The following is a 15,357-nucleotide window of genomic DNA, read 5'->3' as shown; positions in this document are numbered from 1 at the left end:
TATTGGCCGCCTGCCGTGTGACGTCGCTATGACGCCGTACGACCCGCCCCCTTAGTAAGGAGGCGGGTCGCCGGCCAGAGCGATGTCGCACGGCAGGTGAGTGCATGTGAAGCTGGCATAGCGATAACATTCGCTACGCCAGCAATCACAAGAGATCGCCGCTGCGACGGGGGCGGGGACTATCGCGCTCGGCATCGCAAGCATCGGCTTGCAATGTCGCAGCGTGCAAAGTAGCCCTTAAAGAGAAGCAACCATCATCCAGCATATTGTATAACGATTTAGAGCAGACATCAGCTGGATTGATTGCAATCTACGGTAAGTGGTATTATTTTCCAAAATGTCATATTCTCATTTTTTATATAAAGAGGCACCAATAGCACTATACACCCGCCTTGTCTGACTTACGTATAACCAAATAGTTGTTATTTTCTTGTTCATTTTCAGCATTAAATTGATTTTTTCTTACACTATATACTTTATTTTTATTGGAGGAGACATAACGGTGCAGAGGTAACTGGTCCTTTTCTATCATATTCTGGAACATGTGTAATGATGATACGTGAGATGTTACCGGATAATAATGAGGGTTGGAGTCCTTTAGTTTTACATCATGGTCCCCACCAATTCTTCCAAATTACGATCCTCATCCATTTAGTTTAGCATTACAATGGCCTTCTGTTCAGAGGGGATAATCCTTCAAATTCATTACACGTTGTAAATTTATTTCTAGAGTAATTCTGACCTGAAACATTTCTATCCTCAGCAAAAAAAATGCCACTGACAAAATTTAAGCCCCTGTCCAGGACTTCGATCTGCTCAACCGATAAGACTGTGGGTGTCAAAACCAAAACACTATGTCACACCAGAGCGTACAGACACTCAGCGTGCAATGTAACACAAGGGTAACAACGGGAATGGTAAAAAAAGAAGGCCCTGATGATGGGGAGAGGGGACACCTCCTGCAACTCACCTGAGTCTGTACCCTATGCTCCCTAACGTCTCTATACGGGTGCTTGCCCCCGTTATCATCATGTGCCTAGGCATGTGCTAAGCCTGGCTAGTGAGAAGGTCGGCGAGAGCAGTAGTCTCACCATTGCAATACTACAATACATAGGTAAATGAGACAGAGGGAAAATAGACACAAAAAGGAAAAAGACTTCAAACTCTTCCAATGCAGCTAAACACCACAGCTGCAATAGTCACAACTCCTCAGCTTCTTCCAGAGACAGGCTCCTTCCAAAGAGGTCAGCATGGAATGAGAATCTATAACTGGCATTAGATGGTAAAATACATGACTTTTTATATTGAAGGGAAGTGGTCACAAAAGAGATGCACCTGAGTTTAAGGCTACAAAGCATAGCCAGATTGGAAAGCGTTTTTAACCCTTACAGCATTAAAACAAAGTAGATTGACTCAAATAATGTTGTAGACCTATGAACAATAAGGTGCTGTGACCTTCTGATCCCAGAGTCACCAGAGGTCTCCCCAGAGCAGGACACACTCATGACATTATCCATAAATTCATTCATAGTCAAGTTCATTTTTTCTTGTTCCGTATTGGAGATCTTTTCATATCCTTCTTATTGGTTCTCCTTTTTCTCTTTCTTTTTCTGAATCCTGAAATTCTCTGAATGATGTATTAGAATGAACATTTTCTATTTAAATTCTCAGGATTACAGTCTGAAGATTCCAGATCTGTAGATCTTTGCAGCGTCCGTGCAATAGTTATTGTGAGAGGTTTTCTTTAAGATTTAGGCTATGTGCGCACGTTGCGTTTTTTCTTGCATTTCCGCAGCATTTTGAGCTGCAGCGTTTTAATGCAAAAATGCAGGCGTTTTGATTTCCAAGCAAATTCTATGGGAAATAGGCAGATTCTGTGCGCACTACGCGTCCAAAATCGCAGCATTTTTTGTGACAAACATTTGTCAAAATCTCTGCGTTTGAAGAAGCAACATGTCAATTGTTTTGTGCGATTTGGCAGCGTTTTGGTGACATTGAAGTCAATGACAGTTGTGAAAACGCATCCAAAATCAAAAGTCAAGCGTTTTACATGCATTTTGGTGCTTTTTTGTCAAAATGTAAGCATGCGTTTTTAGCATTATAGTGAGGGCAAGAGGTTTCCTTTTGCCCTCACATGCAGCCCAACTTTAAAAAATGAGTCAAACAATAAGATACATTTATTTTTAACATAAATATTAAATCTCAAGCTTTTTATGAAAATTATCATTATAGTGTATGATTTAAAGCATGATTTTTTTTCATTTTTTTCCTAGTGTTTGAATGTTCAAACTTTATTTAGTAGTGTCTTTGTCTTGAAAACGCACCCCATTTTAAGCACTGAAAAAGCATGTAAAACGCGGTCAATACGCGGCAAAAGCACAAGAAAAACACCTGCATTTTTCATGCGTTTTTCATGCATTTATGTGGTCAGAAAGAAATTTGACATTGACAAATTCTGCCAGAGGATGCGTTTTTTTCTGCAAGGTACAGGACGCAATGTGCGCACATGGCCTTACTTCTGTGAAAGAAGGTGTTTGCCCGACATTGTGCTATGAGCCAAATGTCTATCATGGTGCAGAGAAAGGCGGCAATCGCTCTCCCCCTTTTGTCACGTGATAGTATTTTGAACACGCCCCTATCACGTGACAAAAGGGACGTCATCCCTGGAAGCAGCCCATACAGTCTAGCACTACCCTGAGCACAGTGTGACCGCTGGTGAGGTTTGCACGCTCACGAGATTATGGGCGGGTACTTGCTGATAACAATCACAGCCCCGCCCATAATCACTTGCCTGCGCACACGTCACCAGCGGTCACACTGCTCAGTCCCGTGAGACTGGCACTGGGCATGCGCGCGGATGGCTGGAGCAGTGGGCGGTGCATCAGCTATGGAAAGGAGCGATGGGGGCGGCATACAGGACCAGGAGGCAGAATAACGGACGCCAGAAAGCCCGCCCCCGTGTCACATTTACACTATCTGAATACAAAAAGGTACCACTTTATAAAGCCTTTATTTTGGTCTCACATGGGGCACAATAATAACAGGGACCTTTCTAGAATGCAGCCCAGGAGCTGCAGAGGGGGAAGCTTTTAGGTTTTGGGCGAAATTTCTGCTGACAGGTTCCCTTTAACCTGTAATTTAAAGTTAATAAACACACATCCTCGTACACACACGGCTCCGCTCCGTACACCTCGTACACACGCGGCTCCGCTCCGTACACCTCGTACACACACGGCTCCGCTCCGTACACCTCGTACACACACGGCTCTGCTCCGTACACCTCGTACACTCACGGCTCTGCTACATCCACACTGTAAACCCCTCCTGACCCCACACATAAACTTCCCCTCATCCAGCACCATAACAACCAGCACAGCAGAGTCCTGCATACACTGAGGAGCTGATCATGTGACCCCTGACTCCTCCCCTCCATGTGACATCATCACAGGTCCTGTAAGCACAGAGCAGCCATATATCTAGTGTGCGGCTCTGCAGGTGGAGGTAGGTGCAGGGTATTATATATCTAGTGTGCGGCTCTGCAGGTGGAGGTAGGTGCAGGGTATTATATATCTAGTGTGCGGCTCTGCAGGTGGAGGTAGGTGCAGGGTATTATATATCTAGTGTGCGGCTCTGCAGGTGGAGGTAGGTGCAGGGTATTATATATCTACTGTGCGGCTCTGCAGGTGGAGGTAGGTGCAGGGTATTATATATCTAGTGTGCGGCTCTGCAGGTGGAGGTAGGTGCAGGGTATTATATATCTAGTGTGCGGCTCTGCAGGTGGAGGTAGGTGCAGGGTATTATATATCTAGTGTGCGGCTCTGCAGGTGGAGGTAGGTGCAGGGTATTATATATCTAGTGTGCGGCTCTGCAGGTGGAGGTAGGTGCAGGGTATTATATATCTAGTGTGCGGCTCTGCAGGTGGAGGTAGGTGCAGGGTATTATATATCTAGTGTGCGGCTCTGCAGGTGGAGGTAGGTGCAGGGTATTATATATCTAGTGTGCGGCTCTGCAGGTGGAGGTAGGTGCAGGGTATTATATATCTAGTGTGCGGCTCTGCAGGTGGAGGTAGGTGCAGGGTATTATATATCTAGTGTGCGGCTCTGCAGGTGGAGGTAGGTGCAGGGTATTATATATCTAGTGTGCGGCTCTGCAGGTGGAGGTAGGTGCAGGGTATTATATATCTAGTGTGCGGCTCTGCAGGTGGAGGTAGGTGCAGGGTATTATATATCTAGTGTGCGGCTCTGCAGGTGGAGGTAGGTGCAGGTTATTATATATCTAGTGTGCGGCTCTGCAGGTGGAGGTAGGTGCAGGGTATTATATATCTAGTGTGCGGCTCTGCAGGTGGAGGTAGGTGCAGGGTATTATATATCTAGTGTGCGGCTCTGCAGGTGGAGGTAGGTGCAGGGTATTATATATCTAGTGTGCGGCTCTGCAGGTGGAGGTAGGTGCAGGGTATTATATATCTAGTGTGCGGCTCTGCAGGTGGAGGTAGGTGCAGGGTATTATATATCTAGTGTGCGGCTCTGCAGGTGGAGGTAGGTGCAGGGTATTATATATCTAGTGTGCGGCTCTGCAGGTGGAGGTAGGTGCAGGGTATTATATATCTAGTGTGAGGCTCTGCAGGTGGAGGTAGGTGCAGGGTATTATATATCTAGTGTGCGGCTCTGCAGGTGGAGGTAGGTGCAGGGTATTATATATCTAGTGTGCGGCTCTGCAGGTGGAGGTAGGTGCAGGGTATTATATATCTAGTGTGCGGCTCTGCAGGTGGAGGTAGGTGCAGGGTATTATATATCTAGTGTGCGGCTCTGCAGGTGGAGGTAGGTGCAGGGTATTATATATCTAGTGTGCGGCTCTGCAGGTGGAGGTAGGTGCAGGGTATTATATATCTAGTGTGCGGCTCTGCAGGTGGAGGTAGGTGCAGGGTATTATATATCTAGTGTGCGGCTCTGCAGGTGGAGGTAGGTGCAGGGTATTATATATCTAGTGTGCGGCTCTGCAGGTGGAGGTAGGTGCAGGGTATTATATATCTAGTGTGCGGCTCTGCAGGTGGAGGTAGGTGCAGGTTATTATATATCTAGTGTGCGGCTCTGCAGGTGGAGGTAGGTGCAGGGTATTATATATCTAGTGTGCGGCTCTGCAGGTGGAGGTAGGTGCAGGGTATTATATATCTAGTGTGCGGCTCTGCAGGTGGAGGTAGGTGCAGGTTATTATATATCTAGTGTGCGGCTCTGCAGGTGGAGGTAGGTGCAGGGTATTATATATCTAGTGTGCGGCTCTGCAGGTGGAGGTAGGTGCAGGGTATTATATATCTAGTGTGCGGCTCTGCAGGTGGAGGTAGGTGCAGGGTATTATATATCTAGTGTGCGGCTCTGCAGGTGGAGGTAGGTGCAGGGTATTATATATCTAGTGTGAGGCTCTGCAGGTGGAGGTAGGTGCAGGGTATTATATATCTAGTGTGCGGCTCTGCAGGTGGAGGTAGGTGCAGGGTATTATATATCTAGTGTGCGGCTCTGCAGGTGGAGGTAGGTGCAGGGTATTATATATCTAGTGTGCGGCTCTGCAGGTGGAGGTAGGTGCAGGGTATTATATATCTAGTGTGCGGCTCTGCAGGTGGAGGTAGGTGCAGGGTATTATATATCTAGTGTGCGGCTCTGCAGGTGGAGGTAGGTGCAGGGTATTATATATCTAGTGTGCGGCTCTGCAGGTGGAGGTAGGTGCAGGGTATTATATATCTAGTGTGCGGCTCTGCAGGTGGAGGTAGGTGCAGGGTATTATATATCTAGTGTGCGGCTCTGCAGGTGGAGGTAGGTGCAGGGTATTATATATCTAGTGTGCGGCTCTGCAGGTGGAGGTAGGTGTAGGGTCTCTATTATTTTGGGGTCATCATCATTATCATTAACCCCTTTATGTCCAGTTCCAGACCAGTTTACTCCGATTCTTGACCAGGCACATTTTCATATTAGAAAGGGGAGGAGCCAGCACTGCTTGATCAGACATGTCAGATGTGAGATAAATCCCCTCCCCCGGTCCCGCGTGTGGCCAAAGTGCCCCCCATTCCCCCTGCCCATACTGATCATCTAAGATGGTGGCCGAACGCTGCATTCATCCTCCTCCTCTGATTTCTGTCACATGTGACATGTCAGATGTGACAGAAACGTCCTCCCCAGGTCCAGCTAAGTCACCCTCTGTCACTCCCCGGTCCTCCCCCGGTCTCCTGATACGAGCTGCTGCTCCGTCCTCGCGATCCCTACTCATCCTCTGAAAAATATCGTCCGCATGCGCAGAGTGGTTCTAACCCCAGGACTTAATGCCAGGTGACATTACACAGCAGGTATCAACCCCATTTATTACCCCGTTTGCCACCGCACCAGGGCAATGGGATGAGCCAGAGTGAAGTGCCAGGATTGGTACATCTAATGGATGCGCCACTGCTGGGACGGCTGCGGCCTGCTATTTTTAGGCTGGGAAGGGCCAAATAACCATGGCCCTTCCCACCCTGAGAATACCAGATGCCAACTGTCAGCTTCACCTTGGCTGGTGATCCAATTTGGGGGGAACCCATGTTTTGTTTTTTTTAATTATTTATCAATAATTTAAAAAAAAAACTGCGTGGGGGGCCCTCTGTTTTGGATTACCAGCCAAGGTGAAGCTGCCAACTGTGATCTGCAGGCTTCAGCCATCTGCTTTACCCTAGCTGGCTATCAAAAATGGGGGGAACCCACATAGGTTTTTTTTCAATTATTTATTTTTTGGCTAAATATAAGGTAAACACCCTTCACTGCCACATGAAAGTCACTAAAGGGTGCCAGCTTAGATTATGCTGGGGGCTGGGACATTAGATATGTGTTTGTCCATCCATCCATCCTAGCTTTTTAGGCTATGTGTCCACGATCAGTGTTTGCAGCGTTTTGGACACAGAGTCTTTTCGCTGCGTCCAAAATGCTGCGCTGTGCAGTACAAGCGCAATGGAAGGATTTTTGGAAATCTCCTGCCCACTGTGCGTGGTTTTTTTCCTTAGCATAAACTGACCTGCAGCGCGGCTTCCTGAGCCTCAGGATGTCAATTTATGCTGTGGAGACGAGAGTTTCGACCAAAGGGAAAATAGAGCTAAAGTCCTCAGCAGCCTGAACCTGGATCGTGGGCCCGGGCAGCTGCGTTCTCCAGTGGACAATACTCGCATCTCTGCACGAAAGCTGACATTGCGACTAGACACAGTGTCGCTGGATCGTGGGCACATAGCCTAAAAGTGAGAAATTTGGCACTACAGCAACATTTGTGTGAATTACCTGTGGTTTCAAAATGTTTACTATACCCCAGAAGGAAATCCTTGAGGGTCTAGTTTTCAAAATGGGGTCACTTGTGGGGGTTTCTGCTTTATAGGAACCTTAGGGGTCCTGAAAATGCGACATGGTGCCCACAATTTTTTTCAATTTTTCCAAAATTCATATGGTGCTCCTTCTGTTATGGGCCCTACCATTTGTCCAAACAGAGATTTAAAGCCACATGTGGGGTATCACTGCACTCATAAGAAATTGGATAACAAACTGTGGGTTCACATTTGGTGTTGCTGCTTGAAAAAATGAGAAATTTGGTGCTAAAATAACATTTTTGTGGAAAAAAAAGAAGATTTTCAATATGACGACCTAAGTTTATTAAATTCTATAAAGTACCTGTGGGTTCAAAATGCTCACTATACCCCTGGATAAAATCCTTGAGGGGTCTAGTTTCCAAAATGTGATCACTTTTGATGGAGCTCCACTGTTTAGGCACCTCAGGAGCTCCAAATGCGACATGACATTCGCTAATGAATCCAGGCAATTTTACCGTAAAATGGCGCTCCTTCCCTTCCGAGCCCTGCCGTGCACCCAAACATTTGATTTCCAGGACATATGAGGTATCTGTGTACTCAGGTGAAATTGCACAATAAATTGTATGGTGCATTTTTTCCTGTTACCCTTGTGAAAAAGAGCTTTGATGTCACTTTGATGCCCATTTTGTGCCAGTTTTATAGTTTTTTTGCTGCTTTTAAGTGTATTCACATTAGGGCTCCGCACTGTATTGTATTTTATTATTGTGATTTTTTTTTTTATGTTTGTTGTTAAACTGAAAAAAATCCAAAAATTAACCAATTTGTCTTGAATAAAAAACTGGATGAACAAGAAACCAACTTAAGCATTGTGTCTGATGTCGAGCGATACCAGTTTGAAAATAAGGGAAATGTCTGTTATTACCACATATATACCCTGCCCCCCGCACTGACTGACAGCCGCTGACCATTGGAACCTGCTGTCAGTCAGTGCTCAGAGCGCGGTATACTGAGTAGTGACTAAAACCGCATCGGTGCCACCCCTATGACTGAAAGCTGGACGCCGTCTCAATATATGTCCATGATCACATTTACATATTTCTTAGCTATTTAGTAACACTTCTTATTTTGTATATATGGCTGTTTTTTACCTGGTCGGGTCCAATAACAGAGATTTGGATTGACACTGGCATTTTCCTATATGTCACACATTTGCAAGTGGGGGTCAGTTCAGTTTATTTTTATTTTCATCTTCCTTCCCTTGTAACTGGGACTGATCTAATGACTCAGCTGTGACCACATCCTCTGTATATGGGGGAGAAAGCACCATCAGCGCTTTCTACCCTGTTTCCTCGAAAATAAGACCTACCCTGAAAATAAGCCCTGGTAGGATTTTGGGAACCTTTTTGAGTATAGTTAAAATATATACCCTACTCCAAAAATAAACCCTAGTTGCGGTTCTATAGGGAAGTGTCCAAGCATCTAAAAAAGTTAAAGAATACAGCAGGACGTTTATCAAAGAAGGCAGACACTCCCAAAAGAAAGCAAATATCCCCTTCCCCCCAAAAAACTTATTGCACTCACCAGACTCCAAACAATTACAGATGGCAAGTACTGATGGTGGATGGGCTCTCACACAGAGATCTGTGTCACTGTCAGGTCCCTCACCATTCCCGCTGCATTGCACCGCAGAGCTGTGTATACAGTGACAGAGAAGGCAGAGGCAGTAATAAACCGTCTGTGCCTTATGTAGAGATGGATGGATTTCATCTCCATTGCTATATGATTGTGTGTAGCTGCGCGGCTCTTTTATTTTTCCTCCCACATTGCTGTATGAAGGATTGTTTGTTTTTTTTGTTTTTTGTTTTAAATGACTCATAGTTTTTAATTTTACCATAAAATGTACTGAAAATTAAGTAAAAATTCAAAGTACGGTGAAATGGTTGAAAAAAAAGGTAACTCCATAATTTTTTTTTTATTGTTTTTACTCCATTCCCGATGTGCTGGAAGTGAGCGGTCAGCGTGATTCTCCAGGTCAGTGTGATTACGGCAATATCAGACATTTCTTATCTAAGTGGTGACTAGAGATGAGCGGACCCGTGGGCGTTCGGCTTCTGCTGATCCAGCTGAACATTTGTAAAGATCGGTTCTGGACTTGGACTTGACCTGGACTTTATTTGAAGTCACTGATTGGCAGTTCGGGTCTCCGCCCACATGCAGCATTAAACAGATCACTAACAGGGGAGGGCGGGTTTTTTCAGTTTTATTTCTTGGTGCACAAACACATCTGATCACACGAGAGTGGTTTCCATATATAAAGCCCCCGAACTCTAAACCTGAACTTTGCTATCTTGCAAAAGTCTGAGTTTGTACCGAAAACCGAACTTCAGGTTCACTCATCTCTAGTAGTGAATAAAAATCAGACTTTTGTTAAAAAACAAAACATAAACTGATTTTTTTTAATGTCTCTATTTTCCGACATCTTTGTTGAGTGAGGACTTGTTTTTTGCTTGATGAGCTGACTTTTTCATTGATACCCTTTTAGGTGCAATACTTTTAGGGGTCGGTTTTGATACTTCATTTCATGTTGACATTTTTTTTTCCTACCCAAATGATATCTTCCCTCCATTATTATCTGCATTAATTTTACATATCGGCTCATCTCCTTCCCATTCAGGTCCTTATAATATCGAATCCTTTTCAGTGATTTTATTCTGTTTCAGAAAATTTCCTGTCCATGATGGATATGGACAGGGACAAGATGGCGGAGAGGATATTACACCTCACCCTAGAGATCCTCTTCCGGCTTACTGGAGAGGTGAGAGATTCTGATGACGTCACATTACACCATTCTTATCTATGGGAATAACAGATGGACAGAACTGGAGAGGTGAGGACTCTGGAAATGTCTGGAGTGAGATTTATTACTGTGTCTCTCCATAACCAGGATTACACAGTAGTGAAGAAGACCTCTAGTGAGCGCTGTCAGGCCCCTGTGTCTGAGGGATGGGGAAGACCCCTGAGCCCAATCACGGGGCCTCCACCTCACCCCCCGATACGTGAGGACATCAATGACCAGAAGATCCTAGAACTCACCTACAAGATGATTGAGCTGCTGACTGGAGAGGTGACACTGCTGGGAATGCTGGGACATTATACAGTAACGCTATGAAGGGATCGGGGGTGACGGTATCATTGTATGTGTCAGGTTCCTATAAGGTGTCAGGACGTCACCGTCTATTTCTCCATGGAGGAGTGGGAGTATTTAGAAGGACACAAAGATCTGTACAAGGATGTCATGATGGAGGTTCCCCAGCCCCTCACATCACCAGGTAATAGACAGGACTAAATACACACGGCCTATAATTATCTGTATGTAAGGAATGAATTCAGTCCCTGTATGTGTCTCCTCCAGTTCTATCCAGTAAGAGGACAACACCAGAGAGATGTCCCCGTCCTCTTCTCCCACAGGACTGTAAACAAGAAGATCCCGATGTTCCTCAGGATGTGTTTCCTCCAGCTCTATCCAGTAAGAGATATCTACTCATGTACTTTCTGCACTAATTTTGTGGTTCCATTTTTAGGCTTTCTGCTCTGTTTTTTCAGCTGTATTTTCTTTTCTTCTGTATTTTCTTTGCTTCTGCTTCTTCTGCTGTTTGTTTCTAGTGCCTTTTTTATGTTGTTATGAAGGCAACTTAAAGACCTGCAGAGAGTTCATGAATACCCTGTTTCCCCGAAAAGACGACCTACACCAAAAATAAAACCTAGCATGATTTTATGGGATTTTTGGAGAATGCTTGAATTATAAGCTCTACTCCATAAATAAGCCCTAGTTACTGTCAGGGCCAGTGTTGGAAGGAGTCAAACTGCGCAATTTCTCAGGAACCCCAGTCTCTTAGGGTCCCGATCAGTTGTATTCTAAGGTTTATTGTTTAAGGACCTTTGATGACTTCAAAGTCATGTGACATGATGTAACCAAAGGTCTCTTAATTACAGGAGTCTAAATGAATTGAACAGAAGACAGGCTGGCATGCAGGACTGGCATTAGGTGAAAGGGAGTGCAAACTGAGCAATTTCATATCCCCATCCTCCTAGCGGCCCCACTGTTTATATGCCTATTATTGGACTACTTAAGGTCCTTTTTGACAATGTCTTTGAACACATACTGTAGAGGAGAAAGTATCGCTGAACTATTTCATTAATGCTAGTTTAAGTTTACCTATACTGGTCTGGTGAGGTATTGTGATCCAGACTTACGGGTGGTTGTTGTGTATTATTGCTGTGAGCTGCTGTGGTGTTAACCCTTGTTGTCTTTTTGTTGCTGCTTTTCTGCTCTTGCTTTTCTCCTTAGTCTCTCACTGCTTATTTCTGTGAGTTTGCAATGAGTTCCGTCTGTCTTAATCTGTGTTTCCATCATATTCCTGTCCCTTATTTCCCCGGGGGGAGAACAGATTAGATCTGGTCTGGAGAATAGTAAGGCACAGGACTCCGGCATCTCCATCTTCAGGGGTAATCCAGAGGTTAGGAATAGTTTAGGGTCCCCTAGCGTGAGGGACAGTATAGGAGCCCCCTGTCCCTCATTATCCTGCAGTCACATTGTGACAATCATTCAGATTATTTACTATAGCACATTCCAGAGAACTGGGAGATCCGAATTATCGAACATGTAATTCTAAAGGCTGCTTTACACGCAACGACATCGCTAACGAGATATCGCTGGGGTCACGGAATTCGTGACGCACATCTGGCCTCGTTAGCGACGTTGTTGCATGTGACACCTACGAGCGACCAGTAAAGATCAAAAATACTCAGCTCATCTTTGATCATTGACACGTCATTCATTTCCCAATTATCGTTGCTGGTTCTGGACGCAGGTTGTTCATAGTTCCTGAGGCAGCACACATCGCTACGTGTGACACACCGGGAATGACGAACAACAACGTACCTGCATCCTGCCAGCAACGAGGTGGGCGTGTCGTTAATGCGGATGATCTCCGCCCCTCTGCTTCTATTGGCGGGCCGCTGTGTGACATCCACAGCGACGTCGCTAGTAAGGTAAGTATGTGTGACGCGTCCTAGCGATATTGTGCGACACGGGCAGCGATTTGCCCATGACTCACAATCGACGGGGGTGGGTGTTGTCATGAGCGACATCGAAATTGGACAACAGATTCAGAATACATTTTTTCCTAATTTAATTATGTTATGGTTTAAAAAAATAAATGTACTTTCAACATAATATCATTAAAAAATAATAATATTGTGTTTAGTTTTAGCAGATGACTGTATTGGGAGTTCAGATGGAAATCTAATATCTTCAGAATTTATAACAGATGATAAAAGTATCAAATATGAAGAGCATGCTGTTGTCCCAGATATACCTCCAGTCCTTCCTTGGAAAGCTCAATCATCTGATCTTTGCAAACAAGTCCAAAATGCCGATTTATCACAGAATTGTAAGCAAAATAAAAGTTACAGAAGGGATGTGGAACATGAAACAGCTCTTACAAGAGAGAAACCATTTTCATGTTCAAAATGTGGGAAATGTTTTACCAGGAAATCAAATCTTGTTGACCATCAAAAAGTTCACACAGGGGAGAAGCCATTTTCATGCCCCCAATGTGACAAATGTTTTAATTTTAAATCAGAATTTGTTGTGCATCAAAGATCTCACACAGGGGAGAAGCCATTTTCATGTTTAGAGTGTGGAAGATGTTTTATTCGGAAATCAGCCCTTAATAGACACCAGAAAAATCACACAGGGGAGAAGTCATTTTCATGTTTAGACTGCGGGAAATGTTTTAGTCAGAAAACAACTCTTGTTAGGCATAAAAGATCTCATACAGGGGAGAAGCCATTTTCATGCTTGGAATGTGGGAAATGTTTTAGTCAGAAGTCAGATCTTGTTGAGCACAAAAGAATTCACACAGGGGAGAAGCCATTTTCATGTTCAGAATGTGGGAAATGTTTTAGTCAGAAATCCTATCTTATTTTGCATCACAAAAATCACACAGGGAAGAAGCCATTTTCATGTTCAGAGTGTGGGAAATGTTTTAATTGCAAATCAGAACTTGTTGTGCATGAAAGATCTCATACAGGGAAGAAGCCACTTTCTTGTTCAGAGTGTGGGAAATGTTTTAATTTTAAATCGCAACTTGTTGTGCATCAAAGATCTCATACTGGGGAGAAGCCATTTTCATGTTCAGAATGTGGAAATTGTTATTCTCAGAAATCAGATCTCGTTAAACATCTGAAGAAGCTGCACAGAGAAGGAACCTCTTTCATGTGAATATTTGAAATGTTTAAATGGTAAATCAATTTTAGTCGACTAAGAAAACCCACACAGTAGAGGAACCATTCTTGCATTCGGAATTTGGCAAATGTTGTTATCATTAATCAGGTTCTGTTGTCAGATGAGTCACATGGGAGAAGCCATCATGATGTACCATGAGTCAAAGGGTTTTATCCAAAAATTGCTCAAGCAAGAATTAGTCATGGAAAGCACCATTTTCTCTCTTTTTAAACTTACTGTATTGTTATGACCATAAAACACACCTCGGGTTTAGAGGAGGAAAATAGGGAAAAAAATGTAAAGAAAAAATTTAGTCATGACGCACTATAATGTTGGGGGGAATCTGCTGCTGACGTGGTAATAGGGGGTAATATCCCTTAATTCTGTATTCCTGGGCCCCTTGCAGTTATCTGTCTCTCATCCTGGTGTTTATGGCCTTCATCCTGGTATATAGGATCCCCATCTTGATATTTAAAGGTGAAAATTGGTCCCCCTTACCTCTTGGGCTGCAGGTTGCACCAATGATATTTCTGGTTCTGCTGTCATCCTGCTATATATGTCCCTCATCACACTGCAGACATAAAAAAATGATTATACTCACCATCCCTCTGCCTCCCCACTGTGCAGTGTTGTCTCTGATGTCGGCAACTGAATTCAGTGTGTAAGCGGCGCATCGCATGATGTCACTGCCATGCACCTGCAGTTACACGCGAACATCAGCTGCCGGAGTATTCACTGCTCCCCACACCCGGAATTATGGACTTCGGGTGCAGTGAATATTCATTCTCTAATTGCAGACAGTCGTGATCACCCAGCCGCAGCTTTACGTTGTCAGCTGGGTGATCATGTGCCTGTTATTAAAGAGAGTGAATAGTCACTGCTCCCCACGCCTAAAATTCCGCCCACCCCTCGATGCCGGCTTCAGTGGCTAGAGGTAGATGGGATTATGGGAGTGAGCAGCAGTGAATATTCACTTTCGCTATTAGCGGGCGCATTGTGCTGGTTCCTGCCTCCTGTGACCTATTCCTCCACCGCTACCCCTTCAGCCTCATTCGGGAGCATTCAGACTATGAGACATCACCCCCCCCCTTCCTACACATTTATTTTTTGGGTGGGGGGGGTGTTTCTTTAAATCTGAAAAATATGGTAATTGGTTAACAAATAATAAGAGTAATAAAAGTACAATAGTCAAAATCACATATCATAAAAGGGCACAAATTATTGTGAATTTGTCTGACCGTTTCAGGCATCACCCTATTTCACTAAACTCCTCTGACAATTTTTAGAAGTGTCCCTAATGTCCCCCAAAAGAAACCTCCAGGTTGTGAGATCCCAAAGCCCTCAGCGATCACTCTCACAGTGGAAGAGTGAGCTCTATGACCCCAGCTCTGCGGCATCCTTCTTAAGCAGTTCAGTAAATTCTTAAAGTATGTGACAGCGCTGGATTAGTTGAGAGATCAGTGTCTTGTGCTTAGAGCAGATACAGAGATCTGTGGGATCCCGCTCTGCACACTGAGGTCCCACAAAATGGAAATTCGGGCTCAACTCTGCTAGTAAATTGGGCATTTCGAGAGCCTTTAGGAACATTTGTGAAAAGTTTTAATACTGGATTATATTTAGAAAATTCACTAATCTCAGGTTTCCCACTGCTTTATTTACTAAAAAGCGCAGCCCCAGATTGGAGATAGGAACTCTTAAGTATATCACATTGTATATAATTGCATTTCAAACCTTGTGTTAATAAATGCTTGTAAATATA

General features: G+C 44.3%; 1 protein-coding gene across 1 annotated transcript in view; it reads left to right on the top strand.

The window, feature by feature from the left end:
* The window catches only part of LOC142313094 (uncharacterized), a 19,437-nt gene extending 4,080 nt beyond the window's left edge, over positions 1-15,357 (top strand). Inside the window, exons 3-7 of the mRNA XM_075352080.1 lie at positions 10,030-10,124; positions 10,254-10,433; positions 10,515-10,638; positions 10,722-10,835; positions 12,577-15,357. Coding sequence (XP_075208195.1) covers positions 10,030-10,124; positions 10,254-10,433; positions 10,515-10,638; positions 10,722-10,835; positions 12,577-13,595 — 1,532 coding nt within the window. The 3' untranslated portion in view covers positions 13,596-15,357. The remainder of the gene's footprint in view (positions 1-10,029; positions 10,125-10,253; positions 10,434-10,514; positions 10,639-10,721; positions 10,836-12,576) is intronic.

The sequence above is a fragment of the Anomaloglossus baeobatrachus genome, chromosome 5, assembly GCF_048569485.1.
Source record: "Anomaloglossus baeobatrachus isolate aAnoBae1 chromosome 5, aAnoBae1.hap1, whole genome shotgun sequence".
Classification (NCBI taxonomy): domain Eukaryota; kingdom Metazoa; phylum Chordata; class Amphibia; order Anura; family Aromobatidae; genus Anomaloglossus; species Anomaloglossus baeobatrachus.
This window is presented reverse-complemented; position numbering and strand designations above follow the sequence as displayed.